General features: G+C 37.0%; 2 protein-coding genes across 2 annotated transcripts; both read right to left on the bottom strand.

Annotated features, from left to right (window-relative positions):
* Positions 1 to 1,311: 1,311 nt before the first annotated feature.
* Positions 1,312 to 6,231, bottom strand: LOC136815172 (uncharacterized). The gene is made up of 8 exons (XM_067071623.1): positions 5,884 to 6,231; positions 5,112 to 5,377; positions 4,691 to 4,826; positions 4,006 to 4,163; positions 3,667 to 3,782; positions 2,772 to 2,913; positions 2,256 to 2,495; positions 1,312 to 1,612 (listed from the first exon to the last, which is right to left on the bottom strand). Exons 1-8 carry the CDS (start codon positions 6,176 to 6,178, stop codon positions 1,460 to 1,462), a joined length of 1,506 nt encoding a protein of 501 aa, XP_066927724.1. The 5' UTR covers positions 6,179 to 6,231; the 3' UTR covers positions 1,312 to 1,459.
* A 4,055-nt stretch (positions 6,232 to 10,286) lies between these two features.
* Positions 10,287 to 19,510, bottom strand: LOC136815171 (uncharacterized). Its single transcript, XM_067071622.1, has 12 exons — positions 19,197 to 19,510; positions 18,652 to 18,905; positions 18,066 to 18,222; positions 17,555 to 17,601; positions 16,817 to 17,075; positions 15,962 to 16,311; positions 15,502 to 15,691; positions 14,711 to 14,787; positions 14,243 to 14,385; positions 13,643 to 13,704; positions 12,187 to 12,266; positions 10,287 to 11,805 (listed from the first exon to the last, which is right to left on the bottom strand). The coding sequence occupies exons 1-12, from the start codon at positions 19,498 to 19,500 to the stop codon at positions 10,981 to 10,983; spliced, it is 2,748 nt and encodes a 915-aa protein (XP_066927723.1). The 5' UTR covers positions 19,501 to 19,510; the 3' UTR covers positions 10,287 to 10,980.

Genomic DNA, 19,510 nt, shown 5'->3' with positions numbered 1-19,510 from the left:
AGAGCCCTTAAGACAATGTGCGACCCATATTAGACCTTTAATGTCGGACTCTTATAGTCCGAAGAAAATTAAGCCCAATTTGATAGATCTTCCAAAGTTTTGCTCACAAACTTTTTATTCACATACACCCCTAGAGTGTACTCTCTCTCATTTCTATCTTTAAAGTGTACTTTGGAAATCCTGGAAAACTCACCCTAAAAGGTAAACGATGCTATCGTCCGTATAATATGTTATTATGATATAACATATTGTATATTATATAAAACGTAATATGTTTCGCGGCGGATAGAGTCTGTGTTTACAACAGCTACTCCCGTAAAAAATTCCCGTCTCATATGTTTGTTCCTCTTTGATGAAACTCGTCTTTAAAAGGAAACTTCTCTTGACTGTCCCCTCCCCCTTCCTTGCGATTGTTTCCTTCTGGATGCCGCAAAAGAAATTGGTTAAGTTAAAAGCCATTTTTTTCCTTGAATTCTATTTCCACCTATTTACAATTTGCTATAAAAACAAATTTTCCCTAATCTGTTGATAAAAGCCTCTAAGAAAATTACGTAAAAAATCTAAAAACCCTCAATAAAATGTCCATTAAGTCTTTAATTTTCTTGTTTCCACATACAATCTCGGTCAAAATATATTGAGAATTTTGGTTAATTCGTCGATTTTAGCAATCTCAAGTTTGGGCGAGAAAATGGCTTTTGGGCTAATTGATAAATTTATTCGAATATTTCAATTCGGGAGGGGTTTTTAGACTTCCAGGCTATATTCAGAGCCCTATTGGACCATTCTTGGACTTTTGGATCCTCAGATCCTAGGTTCGTAAGTCTTAAGTCTAGCGTTAAAAGTAACCTAATTTAGAGCGCTTCTAAATCGTTTGTGGTGTAAAATTTCGTGGGGATTTCCTTTTTTTCTCAAATATTATTACCTTGATTGTAGAAGCGAGCAAGAATAGGCGATTAAAGCAAATAGACTTTAAAACAGTAGCAATAATAAATGTCTACAAAGATAATCAGTTGCGTGTCAATGACTCTCCTTGTACCAAAATTTTGTCTTTCTTGTCTCCCCTAAAACATGTATCGACAAACGGCTGTGGTTCATCAGTAACAAAGCCCCAGCTAATTAAGGTATGATATGAAGTTTGGAAATTTCACTCGTATTAGTGGTCATCGGCCGCTCAATAATGGTTTCAGAAGTATCCGCGCGAGGTAAATTGAACCCTGCACAAACCATGACGTTTTTCCATTGTTGTTGTACTTGTCATAGACAGTAGACAATAATTTAGCAAACACCATTCACTTTGATTTAATTGTATCGTGATGTTTTATTGATTTTATCTGAAACAAGGTATCTCATACCACGAGCTGTTTGTTTATCGCAACACTACACATCACTCCACATCTTTAATCAACTTGATCGTGATGTTTATTCTGGAACTAAAAACCTTAACAGACCAAAAGGCTATTCACCTCAACACATTTCCAACCTCTTCGTATTTTTCACCATCATTATCAACACCTCCAACTTGATCGTATCCTAACGGGGGTCTAGCTGCTGGTCGCCCTTTCATTCGTCCAGGTGCTGGCTGCGAATTTTCCCACGGCTCCTTTTTAACGATCTAAAGACAGGTTAAATATCTTGTTGAAAGAGATGCAATGAATAGTTAAACCTTAAAACATGTGATTTCACGATTTCTTCTTTTGTAAAAAAGGAATCTTTAGCATCATGAAAAAGTTGAAAAGTCACTAGACTGGCACTGTCGGGCGGGAACGATGACAGGCGGGAAAAGTGAGCGGTTAATGTGTCAGGTAAAAGTAGGAAGAAAATTTGTAGACGGGAGGGACCGAAAGGGAATTAGCATTATCTTCTTGCTCAATAAATTAAAACCGATTGTATAAGCAACACGACTTGTATATTTTCTCTAATTAATCAATTGTAAGAAAAAGCCGTCATTCGTCATAAGGAAAAAGAGGCCATGTAGCATCTGACTCCTAATAGAGGTAGCTTTTTCGTCTGTTGTAGAGATGGTAAACAATTTTAGATTCGATACTTTACGTGGATAGCATAGTAATCTCGAACTTTTCGATTGTTTTCACTAGGTCGACGGCCAGCCAGAGCTCAGTTATATATGAACATTGGAAGGGACGGAGATTTGAAGCAGGAATCCCTGGTTTGAGGCGTTAACCCCCTTATCACTCGGCCATTTCTTCCTAAAACCGTTTCTTATTTACGTTACAACACATAACTGTAATTATTGTTACCTTAGTATAACCACCTTCTCTCTCAAAAGTAGCATTAGCTGGTATGGCTTGATACAGATGGCCTGCATTCGGGTCTTCATATTCTGCCTCTTCGCTAATATCAGTTGGTTTTGTCAGATCTACGGTAGTAGGCTCATAATGATTTTGACTCCTTTGTCGTGAGGGTGCTTGTTTATTTTTGAAAGACACTTTTGGATCTTCATTTGATGGTTGGTAATAAAGATTTTCTGAAGATTGACCCTTTAAGACGAGGATAGGAGAAATATAAGTTTAGAAGAAGAATGGCTGTCTCGTTTACCTGTTTTTAAACTGTTCACTCTCAAAACGTTCGTCTTTTTCCACTTTTTGAAGACTATCCGTCTTTTGAAGTGTTTCTTAATCTGAGAGGAACTATATAATCACAAATAAATCGCCAATTTTTTAAATTTTTGAGAAAAGAATTTACGAATTAGGTAACTGTATAATAGTAATTGTATAAGTAACTGTTATAAGTTTATAGTGGTGAAGGTTATTTACCAAATCTTTAGGTGACGCATAATTGGTAGCAACTGATGTATAATCATTTTCACGTTTTTCTGACCTCCTTGAAGGTGATGCAACGTCTTCCATTTGTAAATCCCTGGAATCCGCGTTCACCAAGTGCCCATGTAACTGTTTCCTGCGTATTAGACGAAAGAAATGAAAGTTGAATGTAACTTTGCGCACGTGATTTGATTCTTTTCTCGTGCTTGCTTGCTATTTGGCATGGTGACGAACAGTCACCTGTTCCGCGGACGAAGGGGCCTTTTTGACCTCCTGGACCCCGCTTTAATAAAGGCCGCTACCCACTCAGCATTTTATGGTCGACGAACAAGGCGCGCGGTTTAATTATTGCATAAATTACATAAATCAAGCCTTCAAAGGCTATCGCTTTGAGCGCATCAAGAGTTGAAACTTTTCAACTTTTTTCGCTAGGCTGTGCAGCTTCCCTATTGTTAATTTTAAAATAGCCAATCAGAGGAAACATTTAAGTTTTTTGTACCGTGTGGAAAAGAATTTCCAAACAAAAGAGAAAAGAAAAATGTGCAGCACATCTCCCCTTTATTTTGGATCAGTGGAATGAGAAAAGCGTTCAGCGACCAAAGCGCCCGAGCCGTGCGCCTTGTTCACCGAACATAAAATGCTGAGTGGATAGCGGCCTTTAGATTTGTAAAATCAAGAGACCTAATTCCAATTCCCCCACTAGACCATGCAATAAGGAAAGGGAAAGGTTTTTGGGACTTCCAAGATTGGAATTATGCGCAAACAAATTTTCTTTTTAGAAATTGGGTGACACCCACAAATATTGTGACCACTGCAAATAAAACATCCAGATAAAACAGATCGCGGGAATGCTTGTTTGGGTATGGGAAGTCGTCAGAGGTTTCTTTACCTTTGTCTTCTCCTTCGTACAACGAATACAATGATAACGATGACCACCACTAAAAGTAAAACCACGATGACGATTATGATGATGGTCGTCGTTGAGGAATCCTCAGATGATGTCTCCTAAAAGGAAAAACACATGAACAATCGAAAATTTCAATTCTCCATTTCTTTTCCTTTCCACGACCTCTCCACACATTTCTCCAGTGAATAAAATTCTATATTGAAATAGCTTTATTAGGTGGTCACGTATCGAAAATTTTCGGTTTTTCACCGCGAAGTATTGAAAGAATCCAACTTTTCACCCGACATGTCAAGTTTATTTTGTTTGTGGATTTGTACCCACCTTCGTTATCCCGCTGTTCTTTCCATCCATTGTTGAGTTAGTTGTAGTTGGTGATGTCGTTGCTTCATGTGTCGGTTTGATTGGTGCTTTCGTTGTGGTGGTGGATGTTTCCTTGGTTACCGGTGGTAGCGTGGGTGGAAGAGTGGGTGCTACTGATTCTAAACGAAGGTTTCGTAAATAATGTTTAAGGAATGCTTCTTAACAAGTACTGTAGCATAAAAATACACTTAATTTTTCAATTTAGCTTTCTCTGAAATTTAACTTGTGACACACGGACTGTAAGAATTCTAACGCACAGGTCTCAATCGCATTACTATTCAAAGAAACGAAGATGGAGAGCCCATAGCATCATTTAAGCTTAAGGAAATAGACTATACAATTACCTATATCTAGTTTCAGCAATTTTCACGAGTTTCCTTTTCGAAAGAGATCCTTTTTTAACATTCCCGAGTTTATCCGATTCTAAAGTGTGTAACATTGATTGGCTCGGCCTTTATTCAAGATCATGGGTAATTGCCTTGGTTACTTTTGTTCTTGCTGTATGCACGCTGATTAGAATCGATGTTTGTCCTCACAGTGTAAGATTCATACACTCTGATTCTCACGGTAGGTAAAGATGGGTAAAACATCAGAGATATTCCATTCATGGATTCCCCCGAAAATAAAAGGCTACAATTTGTCTTACTGTCAACATCGAGTCTTCCACTTCTGTGAAAAAGTAAACAGTGATCGTCGTCGTTGTTCAAATTCTGACATGTAAACAAGACTTTAACAATTTGACCATTCCATGATCCAAAGTCACATTTGTTGCCTGATGTGCACTGAAATATGGAGTCAGAAAATGGACGAAATATAATGGTTTTATTTTTTGCCATTCGGTGATATTTTTGTCCCCAATTAATCAGTTAACAACTCAATTATTATCACTCTAGGCTCACAGTATTTTTTTCATTCGTCGTTCTTTTTTCTCTCCGTTAATCAGTTCGTTGTCCTAAATCATATGACTGCTCAAAAGCATTATCTTCAACAAAAGCAGACAATATGTACCGATATTGGGTCTTTGAAATATATTTGACAGACGCGATATGGGTATACTTTTGGCTTACCTTCACACAATATTCAAATATCCCATTGGCTGTATGTTGTAAATGTCCAAATTCTAAATCGTATCGCTGCTCAAAAGCGTTATCTTCAACAAAAGTGGACGATCCTTGATCGTACAGTAAGACTTTATCGAACTGGCAATTACTGTATGGGTTTACATATTGATCGACGTGTGTGAAATATACACATTTCTCTGTTTTAGGGCTGAATCCTGGATGTAGAATTACGTCACCTACTGTGTTTGTGTTAGGAGGCCAGCATGGTTTACCTAAAAGAAGGAAAGTTTTGATTGGATATAGTCAAGAACTTTTGGACAATGTATTGGTGGTTTTCACGAGGTCCACAGTCAGCCGGCTCGCATATCTATGAACTAATCGGAACATTGAAAGGAACGGAGGTTTAAACCAGGAACCTCTATATTGCTATGCTTGCATTTTGTATCACTCGGTGGTCATCGTTCCTCGTGACCTTACATATTTGACCTGAATAACAGACTACTACAAGGTTTTGATTAAGTAGCACGTATTCGTTAGTGGATGCCGGTTTTCGATTATCAGTATTTTTCAAATAGGGCTTTAAAATACACCGGCAAATTTCACCACAGTAGACCAAAGTTCGGCGCCGGCAAATAGCTCAATCAAAACGATCAACAAGCATGGTGAGAAACAAGGAAATTATAAATTGACACTGATGGTCTACTTTTTAAAGAATTTGCTTCGGCGGGGACGTACAAGCTCCATCTAGTGTTTCATATAGATATCTGTGTAATGATACCTGGACTTAACGTTGTCATAGCTTTAGCATTATCCATGCATCCATATTTATATGAGATGAACATTTTAGATTCTCCTGGCCTCTCGTTACATTGACACTGATGGCATTCTTGATCAAAACATTCCCCGTTCAATTGTACACAAAATCGTTCATCCGACCATGGGTTTTCAAACAGATCATTCACTCGCCAAAAACGAGTGCTACCGACTTTAGTCGTTTTTTGTCGATCGATTGTAATTTTATCTGCGTTCAAGCAAATTAGTAATGCAGAGATGACAACAAGTGCTTTGTACATTATGCTTTTTGTTTTACTACTGTATAAAAATGAAACTTTAAAGTAGAATATTAACTGAAATAATATAGGATTGGAAGAAAAACTGATCGAATGAATTTCTACTTACTACTCTTACTTTCTGCTCGCCAACTAAAGATTTATAGCCTCAATCAGGGATCCTGACTTTCCTCTTTCTGTCACAATTACAAATCATTACTAGTTATTTTGAGACCGATTTCAACTATGCTATCGTCCGTAAAGCTTTATTAGCGCGGGAAAATATGGTTCGCGTCTTTGCATTTGTTCCTCTTACACACCCCTGCCTCTGTGACCCAGTGGGATCCACCCCACTGGCCACCCCAGTGAAATTTTTTACCAAAAATGGCTCATTTTTTAGCCTCACTGGACAAATCACTCACCCCAATGGAATGTTGTAGTAAAAAAACAGCCCATTGAAAATGATGAAAAGTTTACACACAACCCACTCGAAATGCCCTTATTTTAACGTACCCCAGTAGAACTTTTCTTTCAAAAAATCACTAGAATTTTGTCCTTCCCCTTCTTTAAAGGTGAAATATCCAAAAAAGCCAAAAAAATCTACTCGCTTCGCTCGCTTGCCATAAAATGTTCCACTTCAATATATTAACTGTATTGAACCCGACTTCTATCGTCATTGTCATGGTCATTTTAAAACGTAGAAAATGAAACGAGACGGGGTTGAAAATCAAAAATTTCTGTCAGCGCAAACCACAGTAGTACTTGTACCTTTCTTTCTTTAAAGCTAGGTTATAGCCTGAAAGATTTTCGAGAGGCTTTCTCACTTGTGTAGATACTGAAAGAAAGACCTCTACTTAAATCATGTTGACTAAACATTACTAGGTTCCAGAGTTCATAAAATTTGATATAACGTACTGCTCCTCTATACCGGGGGGGGGGTACTAGAGTTGCGAGCTGACGGGGGTGCCGCCCGACTTTCGACCCTTACCGGGACTAAAAAGGAGAAAACAAAGGAGAATTTTGGGAATTTTGCGTCTCTTAGCGGGACAAATTTGACCAATTTTGACCAAATTTCGATCTTTCAGGGGGTAAAATGTCGAAATTGTCCTATTTTTCTGACCCTTAGCGGGACTTTGTAAGTCCAAAAAGGTACCCTTAAGGGCGGCACATAACGTGCCCTCAAATTGCCTAAGTACCCCCCCCCCAGGCCTCTAGAGCCCCCTTCCCCCAGACCTCATTACATTTCATGTTACAGTGATTACAGAGTAGATCCACCTGATTAAAATGATATTTCTAGTGATATTTAGTAGCATGTAAGAAGCAGATTTTTACTAGCACTAAACCAAAAGTTAGCCATCACCTTCGAAGCGGTCTACAGTCTAACACACAGGCTAACGAAAATTTAACTCATGCAAAAGATTCTTTCTCACCCCAGTGAATGTCAAGGAAATTTTCGCCACCCCACTCAATATTTGAAAGAATACTTTTGACCCCAGTGAATTTCAGGTTTTTGATTCTCACCCACTGGGGCACAGAGACAGGGGTGTTCTTACATGGAACTCGTCTCAGACTATAAATTGTCCAGTTTACAATCAGTATCAAATCAGGGAAATGCAAAACATGGTGTCTAAATGACCTCAAATTAAAAATTTATCTGTTTGTTCCTAGACCATTGATCCGGTTCGGAAAGTCAGTAGTATAATTAGAACGCTGGTTGGCTTTTAGTTCAACGAAAACACAGCATTTCAGCGTCTTTCTACATTCATCATTCAGCTTTGTTGGCTCATTTCAAATCGATTGATCTACCGTTCTTGTTTCAAAATAAAACTTGTGTGAATATGTCAAAATTTTACTTTTGATGACGTAATAAAAATACACCAAACTTATAACGTTAGTAACATTTAGTAACGTTGATGACATGAAGTCATCTCACCATGTCCATGTCCATGTCACATTTGAGCTCATCTTTCGAGCAGACCTTCTATCAGTCTGTAAACTTTTTGGAAACTTTCTGGAAACATAAAAATCTTACAACGGTAAAAATGTAAGGACGTTAAGTTTTTCAAATTGTGTCACTTTTTTGGATATGCCACCCCTCATCCACCAACAAAGCTTCTGACAAATGGGTTATAAGCCCTGAGAATGTATTTCATAAGTACTGTTTCAGTTATGTTTAGATTCTCCTACAGACAAATGCAGAAAGCGAAAGTACAATTCCTGATGTTAAAATGTTTCTAATTTTTGAAACAAACAAATAAAGCCTATATACACTATTGATTGTCGACTGTAATACTGTACTGCAACAACAAATTATTTGTTTGAGAAGCTTGGATGGTGAATCACGGTAAGTGTCTTGGGTGTATTCAAGAGAAAAAAGGTACAAACCACTGTAACACAACATCGACAAATTACTCAAAAATTATCAAAAATTGCCAATCACACAAAAATGATGTATGTAGTACATAAAAGTATATAACCATCACAGGTTCATATTACATTTTCGTTGAGAAACCAAAACACAACATTACTGCACTCATATGACACTGAACATAATATGACAAAACACACTTTTAATAACAAGAAAATGTCAAGGACATTTATTCATAGATCAGTCACTAACCAGACGAAGAGGGATATTTAATAACCTTTGGAATAATAAGTCGATGACGTATACCACATATTATACTCGCATGATAGTATTTGAGGTATTATTAGTTATTTATAAGCACAACTTCACATTTTAGTCTGTTATCACGTTATACTTGTATGACGGTATGTAGACGTTCTTTATAAGAACGCCCAAGATTCTAAAAGCCTTCGGATGTTCATAAGTTTTTGAGTTTTAACCCTTTAAGCGCCACGGTCGTTTTTTCTAAGTTTTTTAAAGAAAATCGCTAGTTCAAACTTTAAAGGCTTATATCTCCGGATCTAGGAGTTTGAAGCTCGTTTTTAGTCCGTTGAATAGCTGCACGGACCTGCCTGAATGATAGGTTCCCAGTGGTAAAACTTCAAATCAATTCGCTAGAGGACAGAATCAAGTAAATCAGGGCCAAATATGGAGGTTCTTGGCTCACTCGTTGACCTAAAATGGTCAATCAAATCTTAAAAAAGTTGATTTTTGTCAATATTTGCATTTTTCTGACTTTTTAGCTTAAAATCTCGCTGAAAAGACTCACTTTTGATTTTTTTCCTTGACGATAAAACCCAATCCAATTCCTACGAGTTAGATCAAAAATGACAATTTCTAACTCAAACTGGACTAAGGCTTCGCCCTCCTACATAGTCCATGTCTGATTTATACGACATCGGCACTTAAAGGGTTAAGCGTAAAAATGTTTGCTTAAAAATTTTTTTACTTTCAATATTTTCCGAATATTAAAAACCTAACTTGATGTTTTTAGAGTCAGCAAAGCCCGGGGGCACTTGATTTTTAAATGGTGACATGTGCCGCCAAAAAGATGGCTTTAAAAATCGGACCCTTACAGTGAAGCCTTTTAGCAGTGAAATAGTACCCTTACAGTGCATTTTACCGAACGATTATGACCCTTACAGTGTAGTTCGATTTCATATACTATTTTGCTGGAGCCACCTGAAAACAAGCCCGAGAAGTCGACACAATGTGCAAAATAAATCAATATTGGTGCGAGTCACAATTATAAAGATAAATCAGATTTTTACTGTCAGACTTCAATTCAGCAGTCCTCAAAACACCCTTACAGTGTAATATAATGTCCGGGTAAAAGAAGACCCTCTAGACACTATCAAAAGTACACCCTTACAGTGCATTTCGAGGGTCTCGAAAACCTACCCTTAAGGGCGGCACGTGTCGTGGGTCGGAACATACGAGTGCCCCTCCCCCCGGGCAGCAAAGTCTTATAATGTCTTGACTTGTTATCATTTTATACATCAACTTTGCCACCACCTATTTCATTTCAAATTTAACTATTTCATTCCTGGGTATTTTCTAGCTAGACTTAAATACATAAGGGGTATAGAGTTCCCATTATCTTCATATTTTAAAATTCTGGAAGAAAATATTTTCATGATATTCCACTCTGGGTTGTCTTTCCAAAAAGTTTAAAATCGGTATCTCATTGAATTATCTCAAAAGTAGTAATTAGTTTAACAATTTACTGATAATCGGCCTAGACAAGTAGGCTTGTCTATATCTCTCTTCTAATATAGCCTATAAAACTCATAGGTCTGAAAGAATAGCGAAATTAACTATTTTTGAAATACTTAAAATAAAATGTATTTTTCTTTGGATTTTTAAAAGTAAACATGATCAAAATGTACAGGATTTTTATTTACAAAATGATGTTTTAGTCAAAATACTTGTTAATACTACGAAAATGTTTGTATCATCTACAGAAATACAAACAATAAGTGCGGATGGGGGTAAAATTCGGTAAAGAAAAATACTGCAAGTGGTGACCAAAATTCATGACGGAGAGTGTCCCTTTTAGCTATACTCCTGATAAGAAAATCAAGGCTCCCCGTCATAAAATCTAAGCACCTCCTCCTCAGATCCGCCACTGTCTGAATTATGATGTAAGTAATGTCAATAATAGAGAAAAAATCTTGAGCAGTGTGTCCCAAAAAGTAAGACCCCTTTCATCTTAAATTTAAAGTAGGTAAAACTTTCTATTCTTTTTTAATCTGTAATCTATGAAATATTGAATTGGCTAACATTGCATCAATTAAAAGTGCAACTCTTATTTTCTTACAGTTTTTTCCTAATTTTACCTTGCATTTTTAGTTATCAATTAAAGTTTTAACGTTTTTCAATACCACCTGTTTTAGACACCTGAGATTTTTTTTTTTGGTTAACATCTCTTATCAGAAGCATACGCATATTCTGAGTCTTTTTGATTGACAGAATCCATATTTCCGTAATACGGTTCTTTAATATTCTGTCCCTTTCCGTAATACAAGTTTCCGGTCTCTCGGTCATGACTTTGGTTGTTAATTGGTTTGATATCTTTCAGCTGGCTCATCCTGAGCATCTTTGGCGTATCATAGTCGGAGTTACCTGTATTTGTAATTTTCCCCGGAGGTTGATATCCAGTATTTAGATCGCTGACTGTTCCGTATAGATGTGGGTCTTCGGGCTCTGTTTCTTCGTAGAGATTGTAGGTCGGAACTTGTGGAGATATCATGTTCTTGTTTTGATATTGGGGAGTTAATGGTTTGTCAGTAGAAGCGTACAAATGTTCTGTCTGTGGATGTTGAGATGATGGAATACTTGCATTACTAAATTGTGGAGATAATTGCTTATCCACAACTGCATATCCAGCCTGTTGGGTATCAGTTGTAGCACATAAATTCCCTGGTGAAGGAAATATGGTCTGATCAGTAACACCAGCATAGAGATGACCCGAAACTTGACTTTGTGGAGGTAAGCCAAAGTTTAATTCAGCTTCAGATTTTGGATTTAACAGGTTCGTAGCAGTGCTATACATGTTGTTTTGACTTTCAAGAGTTGAGTTTGCACCGTGTAAAGTACCATACTCTACTCCATACATATCATTTTCGTTTTGTAGATAACCCGCCTGTGATATTTCATTTTCAGTGTATAGACTGTTGACTTTCACATCCCCCATGCTGGACGCTTCGTAGTATAAATTTTCTTTCCCTTTCAAAGTTGTGTCCTGTGAACGAGTCAAAAAATATAGTTTGTCAGCAAAAAGCTAGACTAGCAAGCGTCGCCATGCCTTGGACACAGAAATGTGGGAATACTGCTTATAAAGAATTCTCATAGAAAAGATAAATGACCGCGGGAAAGTGCTTTGGAAAGTCATTGTTGTATTTAGCAAACGTAGTGAGCCCATTGCAAGCGTAAACTTTCTCACAGTCCTGCTTAAATTGACCGAGAGAACTTCTTCTTATTCCCTTTGGACAGTTTCTCCCAAAATAAAAAAGAACTCGTTAGGGTAACTCGTGTAAGATTTTTTCACAAACAAAAGAAAAATCTTTGAAATTTTACAATTTAGAAAAACCGGAGCAATAACCTTTGTAGTAGTAAACCTTACTTGGTCCGTGTTTCTTTGTTGTAAAATGGCGACTTCGGAGTATTTATTGCCTTTTGATTTGCCTTTGAGTTGGACAAAATCTGAAATGATAAAGTATTATCGGTCTTAGCTTGGTTTTTGTGGTACTTGAGTACAGTGCATTTATCAAAAGTCTATACTCACACTGCATTTTTGCTACCTTGAAAAACATACCCTTAACCGCCGTACATACTCGTCAGTCAATTTGCCTGACTGCCCTCCCCCTCCTCGGGCTTGCTTCGAATCATGATGCTCGAATATATCCGCGTATGAAATTGATTTTGCGTGGATTGAATTTCGCGATTTTAAGATCTGATTTCGTGGATGACTGTATTGTGAGATAATATTTTCATGATTCTGAGCATGTTTTTGCTATTTTACTGCCAAAATATGCATGTTGGTTATGAAATACACATTATTACCGCTTCTTTGATGGCGGGCGGTAAACATGTTAAAATTGTCATATTTAAAATTTGAACAGGGGGGGGTCAGTGTACCAGAAGGTGGCATGTATCCTGGGGTGGGTGGGTGTTTGAGAAAAAAATTTGTCATGTACTACCTGTGTACTATAATTGGGGTGCTGGGTCCAAAATCGAATTTGATTTTTACTACCTGTGTACCAAAATAGGGGTGTTGGGTCCAAAATCGATGTTAAAAGTGTGGAAACAAAAAGGTTCAGAAATTATCTGCTAAAATAGAAATGTAAAGTTGTTCTATCATAAATTGATCAAGCCAAGTTTGTCCAAGATCATTCTTCCAAACTTCTTGGAATGAATTGAAATCCTACTAGATCCCACTGAAATGAAGGTTTATCGAGTCAATGTAAACATTCGAACATTTGAATTCAAACATTCAACATTGGTGCCAACTCTCACGCATTGGGTGTGAGACTCATGCATTTCCACATGGTCTCGCGTAATTTTGAAAAGTTTGATTTCTCACGCATTTTGCATTTTTGAGAAAAATTTTCCTGTTTTTCCGATTTTTGGAAAAAAGTTTTCCCAATTTCCCGATTTCCCGATTTTTGGAAAAATGTTTACCCGATTTTCCGATTTTCTGAAAAAGTTTCTTTATTTTCCGGATTTTTCTAGGTAGTGCCCGGTAGTAAATGGGGGGTATGGGGTTGTTTTGGTTTTTTCCAGGTACTACCCGGTAGTAAATAGGGGGTATGGGGTGGTTTTGGGATTTTTCCATGTAGTATAGTGTACTTCAGGGGTGGGTGGGTGTCAAGTATTGAAAAATACCTTGTAGTACACATACATGCCACCTTCTAGTACACTGACCCCCCTGATTTGAACAACATTTTTCAACAGACTTTTCAGTAGTAGATAACTTAGTCGAATGTATTATTGAAAGAACTAATAAAGTCAACTTATTATTAACATATAAAAACCGACAATGCCATACACGCATCATAGAGAATTGGTCCAGAACTTACTCATATCCTCTTCTTCATCTCTTTCGTCCGATATATAATGATGACCGCATTTCGTTCTCTTCCTAAAAATAATAAAATTTGACGTTTTTTAAAATGTAATTTTAAATGGCCTGCCTGGCTACCGAAATTGAGTAAGTAATCAGAAAAACGGTTTTTGTACGGCACCAGCGGACTACATTTTATTTTAAACTGTGATTAGTTGTCGTTACACCCAAAAATAACTAAAACCTTTAGTAGTGTTATGTGTAGAGATGTGTCTTATTGTTTTCTAATATCAGAAATTTGTGAAAATATGAGAAACGGGAGCGTAGGATAGACAGGGAAATTGTTCCCCTCTCCCCAGTAGTTTTCACGATCACATGATGTCTTTTTGGCGTGCTGGCGTGATCTATAAGTTCAAAAAGCGTGATGCGTGATAGCCTCTATCATGGTGTCGAGGAAAAAGCCGTGGTCGTCTGGTACAGGCAAGACGCGTGTTTAATGAGAGAATCTTTTTGTTAAATTACGTTATGAAAGAATTTTTTCGAGTAATGGTGTGTTAAATTTTTTTTGGTGTGATGTCGTGATCGGGGATTGGAGCTCGTTGATAGACTAACTTACTTCCTCAGATATCTCTTTCTCGTATGTACCAGTAATGCAATCATTACAATCAAAACCACAACCAATGAACTGAGAATCCCGATGACGGTTGTTGATTTGAAACTTGAACTTGATCTCCCAGAACTTGCATGGTTCTGCTGTTTCTGAAAGTTGAGAATGTTATCGCGTGATTGCTGGCTGACATGTGTCGTAATTAAAATATCTACGGTGTTTTTATTATGATTTGCTGGAATTAGATTAAACCTTTATTAGACTTTTGTAAATCAGCATAAAAATTCACGAGATTTAATTTTGCTAAGTCGAAAACTCGCGTAATTTTCTGTCTCCTGCATTTCAATGTTCAAATTTTACGTGTAAGCAGTCTCGTCCGATAATCATCTCCGTGAAAAAAAAAGGCAAAAATTCGAGAGCGTCAAAGAAAATCCATGAAAATTACTGAATACGGGTTGAATTCTGAAATAAACCTACGGTGAATGGTGCAAAGGTACTTGCAGTAGTTGGTACCACAACCTCTTTCTCCTCAAAAATATCTGCGTACGCGGAGGCTAAACAAAGGGAAAACAAGACAAGTGAAAAATGAAATTTTATTTCATAAATTATTTTAAGTGCAACGGTTGCCTCGTTTTGAAACCATTAGGATGGTAATTATATCCTTCTAGTTTTATGCTATTTAAAAAAGAGTAAACTTCTTATGAACTCTTTTGGTACTCTTCGCTTTGCCATGGCAATATTTTGAAATAAGGTAAGCGTTGATCATTACGTAATTTACGAAAAGGTTTATTGATGAAAACTTCTCAACATCATACAAAGGCAAACTCATTTTTTTTGTGGGAATGTGTTTATTTTAAATTTGTTATCTCTTTTACAAGAGTTAAGTAGAAATTGGGTGTTTAAAAGTCTGTGAAGCCTTAAAATGCTTTTGCTTGTTCTTAATATCATGGTCAGTCTTTATAAAAAAACCTGTAGCGATGCTTTGGCCAAATTTGCCGATGGAGAGAGGAGCCCACCGGGTTTCTGATATAATGATTTCTAAACCTGTGTTCGCCTAAGTAACTTAAGGAAGTAGCCTGACCAAAAAGTACCTTTCCTTTACATGTTTCAAACAGAAGATGTAATATTTTATACAGAAGCACCCAAAAAAGACCAGGTTTTTGACACTTTTTCTGAATTTAAACAATAAAGATAGTGGAAAATCCCCGGAAAAATCCCGGGCTATATTGTGTCATGAATATCAAGAATATTTCATTGTGCATTCTTACCATTAACATATGATTCACCAGTGAACTTGAATACAATGGAACTGCTATGACCTTCGCCATATTCTACAACATCTTCAAAAGATTCATTTCTTCTCTCATCTTTATTATTCTGGATTTTTCCGGTGCATGTTATTTCGATTTGCATGACCAAAGATGAGAATGGTGTAAGGTCACATGTGAAGTTTTTGCACTGTAAGAAATCAAAGATAGACCGATGATAAAAGTCCAAATCAGGCATCACGGCTAAAAAAAGATTTTAGTCAATGGACACTTTAGCCTCACATAACAGGGCTATGGCATTCTTTCCAGGTGAACTTACAATAGTACACGTTGGTTTAAACGCGTTTTGAGTTATAACGAGCTTCTCGGACGTTGTTTTTTGGACGTTTTAGTATTCTGAAATACTCAACTTTTCACAATTAAAATGACAAACTGTAAATAATCACGGTCTTTTCTTTACCTTTAAACAATAAGAATCTTTACCAATCGTCGACAACGACATCAACTCAAAAGGTTGCTCAAAACCATCTTCCCCATCTAACAACTGTCCTTCAACAATGTTAACACTGGACACCTTTGTGATATTGCAAGTTCTGTTTGCTGTCCGAAAAAAAGGTTTCTCTTCGTGTTCGTTCTCTTTTAACTTGCTTAATGAAGATAACCCTTCTTGATATGAACAACCAGGATCGATGTTTATTGCAATACATGTTCCAAACATAAACAAATCTGTGTTGAATTGTGGAACTTCGTTCGCACTGAAAGTTTTGTTGTTGATTTCCAAAGATGAATCTGTCGTTGTCTTACCTGTAACTATAAAGTAAAGCATTTTAACCCCGTTTTAACTAATAAATTCCCATAGTTCGATCGACATTTACATAGAAATTTGACAAAGACATCTCGCATACTGCTAGAAACTTTACAACCACAAATCTCTTATATTAAACACTGGAATGTTCTTGTCTGAAGCTCTTTATCAGAAGACCACAGTTCGGCAATTTCATCAATCAAAAACATTCTCCTAACTCGTTTCCCGCCATTCTACGTTGCACAAGATATCTGTGGCTACAAATGATGTTGAAAATCGTAACTAAGTACTCATATGTAAAAGTTCAAGGTTTCAACTTTCTCATGCCTAAGAATGAAGATTAACATTCAAACCCTTCCGGTGCTGTAGCCCTGGTTTCGCTTAAGGTTTTTCAATAGACGTGGAACGGCGTGTCAGTACTTCATTGTACTCGTCATTCAAAATGATCAAAGTTGAGCAAGAAGCAGACTCTAGTTTAAATCAAATGATTTTAACTGGTAAAATGCTTACTTTTGAAGAGTTCTTTTATTTTTGATTCACTTTGACAGCCGTGTTTGAATGATACGAATATCGTGTCATCTGGGCATTGACAAAAGTTGCATTCCGTTCCATTACCAGTTGTCAATGAAGTGACGTTCAATGCGCAATGTCCGTTGAATTGACCACAAAATCCTTCTTTATCTCTTGTATAAGTGTTTTGGAAAATGTCTTTGAAAGAGAAATCAAGACTTGTTTCCAAGCTGTTGACAGAAATGTAATCTGATGAGCCCTATAATGAAGAAGGTCAGTGCTGGAGAATCAAAATGTTTTCAACGCAATGTTTGAAATGGTATTTGAAAAAGGGTATTCGGTTATTAAAGTCTCTGTCGTTAAGTTTAAATTCCCGAAGTTGTTGGAGTTAAAACTCTCGGATGGAAAGCCACTTATTTCGCTTTCGCCAGATTGAAAAAAAAAGATCCATCGCTAAATTTGATGCCGCTTAAAAAACACAGAAAGCGCTTGATGCAATCCGTCAAATCTTAATAAGACTTCACTTTTCCTTGCTTTAGAAAGGTTGTAATTCCTCTCTAGCCCATGTCGGGGCTTTAAACTCGATGGTCTCTGTACTTCTAACACGAGGAGGAAATAAATTTGCTTGAGTTACTATGAAAAGTTAATAAGGATTTGTTAAACCGAGTTCACCTGAAAACAGGTTCATCCTTCGCCTGGAAACACAGAAATGAAAAACAAATCGTAACCGTTTCTTACGTTGGAAACAGGAGCAGGTTTTGTAACTGTTGGGATGTCTGTTGGCACTGAAATCATATTTATATAAGAATATAACCACTAAAGGTTCTGCTCAAAACCAGATTCTCGCTTGCAATCCTATCAATTATTATATTAAACCCAGAAGTTAGGATATCTTGCTACAGGAAAGTTTCGTAAAAACTATAAAATCTAAGTTCTGTAAGTTAAGTTCTCCTTTCAATAAAAGACAAAAACCAATCAAATCCATCTTTTTACCCATCAAAAGTAAAAATTTCGATTTCTTTTCTTACATTACTAAAGAGTCGAGATTAGACCATTTAAAATCTTTAGAAATAGGTTCTTACACGGTTCTTACCTCAAAATTATATTTTTCTCTTTATCTTGAAGAGTTGGGCAGAAAGATTTGAAGGTTTTGCTCCAGGACCATTGAAATAATTTACAGGAAAAGTATCTTAAAACAATCCAATTATCCCTTTAAGGAAATGTCTGTCCTCTGTCTGTCTACACTCACCATTTAGTATGGTATTTCCATCACCTTTTCCAAGAACCGCCATCTTCGTGATCGTCTTGTCAGTGCCATAACTTGTACATGTTATCTGTACGCTACCTACTTTCCCTTTGAACGACTCTTTGCATATGTCAAGGTCGTGTCCATCAAATCTGTTGCACTGTTGTAAAATAAAACTAGATATATGATTTATATCTGATTATATGATTTTTAGCTCCCTAGGGTAATGATATCTTTCACGAGGTGAATAGCACTCAAAGTTTGATAGGCGCGGTGATAAAGTTGAATTTGTAGGTTCCTGGGGAGGAGCTTTAAAGTTCTAATTTTGAGGTCCTAATTTTTGTTTGCGCTTTTGTTTTCAATCATGTAGCCCCTGGATGGGAGGCTGAGGAGCATCTGCTAGAACTTTTCAATCTTATTTTCTTATTTTCTTATCTTTCAAGGTTTTGGTCTGTTTACATTGCTTAGACGCACATACCGTCAGTTGTCCCCCTCACCGGGGCAGAATTCAAATCTTCACTTCCCAATCCATATAGAAGTATACTCGCAATTGCACCATTAGTTGCCCTGTAAAAGTTTAAAATCTTACCTTGACTCGGTAGTAATATTTTCCATCAGTACCGGGATTTTTACTGACTATCATCATACGGTTTCGGTTCGGTTTCATCACCAGCTGGGATGTCCCCTCATCAATCAACTCCATTTGATCTACATTGCAAACACCACGTATGTACTTATATGCAAACGATGGATCAAGCATCATGTTAAGGTACGGGATGACGCCTGTAGACTCTATAGCCCCTGAATACCAAGGCTCCATAGATGGTGGAAAGACATTTGTATCTGAAAAAAGTAAGGAGTTATTATGCGATAGTTCTCTCTTTCATTTTTTTTTTCGTTAGAAGATTTCACAATATTGCATGTCCAAAGAATTTGAAGGTTGTGACGAGCATAGAATGAGAACCCTTTATCGGCTTCTTTGGGATTCAGAAGCAACATCCATAGTGCAGTCTTTAGATAAACGAGAAAAAACTTCTTACAAAGGGGCGTCAACGCAAGCTTCACAGAAGAATCTACCCAGGTTGATGGAGCGCGCTACTGAAGACAAGTGTTGGTGTGTTTACATTTACTAACCTCCAGTCAAAAGCTTCTTTGACGCTTCAAAACTCATGCATCCATAAGTATAGGAGATGAAATTTTCGAAGCCAACTTGACACGTACACTCCTTGCAATCTGTGCCTGAACAACGAGCGTTACGAATTGAGCAAAATAATTCCGCTTTCAACGGGTTTTCGAAATAGTCTTTGGTTTCACAAAATTCTTCCATGTAGAGACAAAATCGATCTAGCTGTTCTCTACGGATTCTCAGTGTACCCATCATTGGTCTCCATATCATTGATAGGAACGCGAAAATGACGACTTGTCTAAGTTTGAACATACTCTAAACT

Source organism: Clytia hemisphaerica, unplaced genomic scaffold (assembly GCF_902728285.1).
Source record: "Clytia hemisphaerica strain Z4C2 unplaced genomic scaffold, Clytia hemisphaerica genome assembly, whole genome shotgun sequence".
NCBI classification, from domain to species: domain Eukaryota; kingdom Metazoa; phylum Cnidaria; class Hydrozoa; order Leptothecata; family Clytiidae; genus Clytia; species Clytia hemisphaerica.
The sequence above is the reverse complement of the archived record's forward strand: the minus strand, read 5'-3'. Positions and strand labels throughout refer to the sequence as shown.

What these genes read in the sequence shown, in the direction of transcription:
- LOC136815172 (XM_067071623.1), bottom strand. Translation starts at nt 6,178, where the DNA reads ATGTACAAAGCACTTGTTGTCATCTCTGCATTACTAATTTGCTTGAAC. An exon ending in TATGACAACGTTAAGTCCAG is followed by an intron (nt 5,378 to 5,883) that starts GTATCATTACAC and finishes TCCTTCTTTTAG; the next exon opens with GTAAACCATGCTGGCCTCCT. An exon ending in TATTTGAATATTGTGTGAAG is followed by an intron (nt 4,827 to 5,111) that starts GTAAGCCAAAAG and finishes TCCATATTTCAG; the next exon opens with TGCACATCAGGCAACAAATG.
- LOC136815171 (XM_067071622.1), bottom strand. Translation starts at nt 19,500, where the DNA reads ATGTTCAAACTTAGACAAGTCGTCATTTTCGCGTTCCTATCAATGATA. An exon ending in AATAAAAGAACTCTTCAAAA is followed by an intron (nt 16,312 to 16,816) that starts GTAAGCATTTTA and finishes TTTACTTTATAG; the next exon opens with TTACAGGTAAGACAACGACA. An exon ending in AACAAAGAAACACGGACCAA is followed by an intron (nt 11,806 to 12,186) that starts GTAAGGTTTACT and finishes ACTCGTTCACAG; the next exon opens with GACACAACTTTGAAAGGGAA.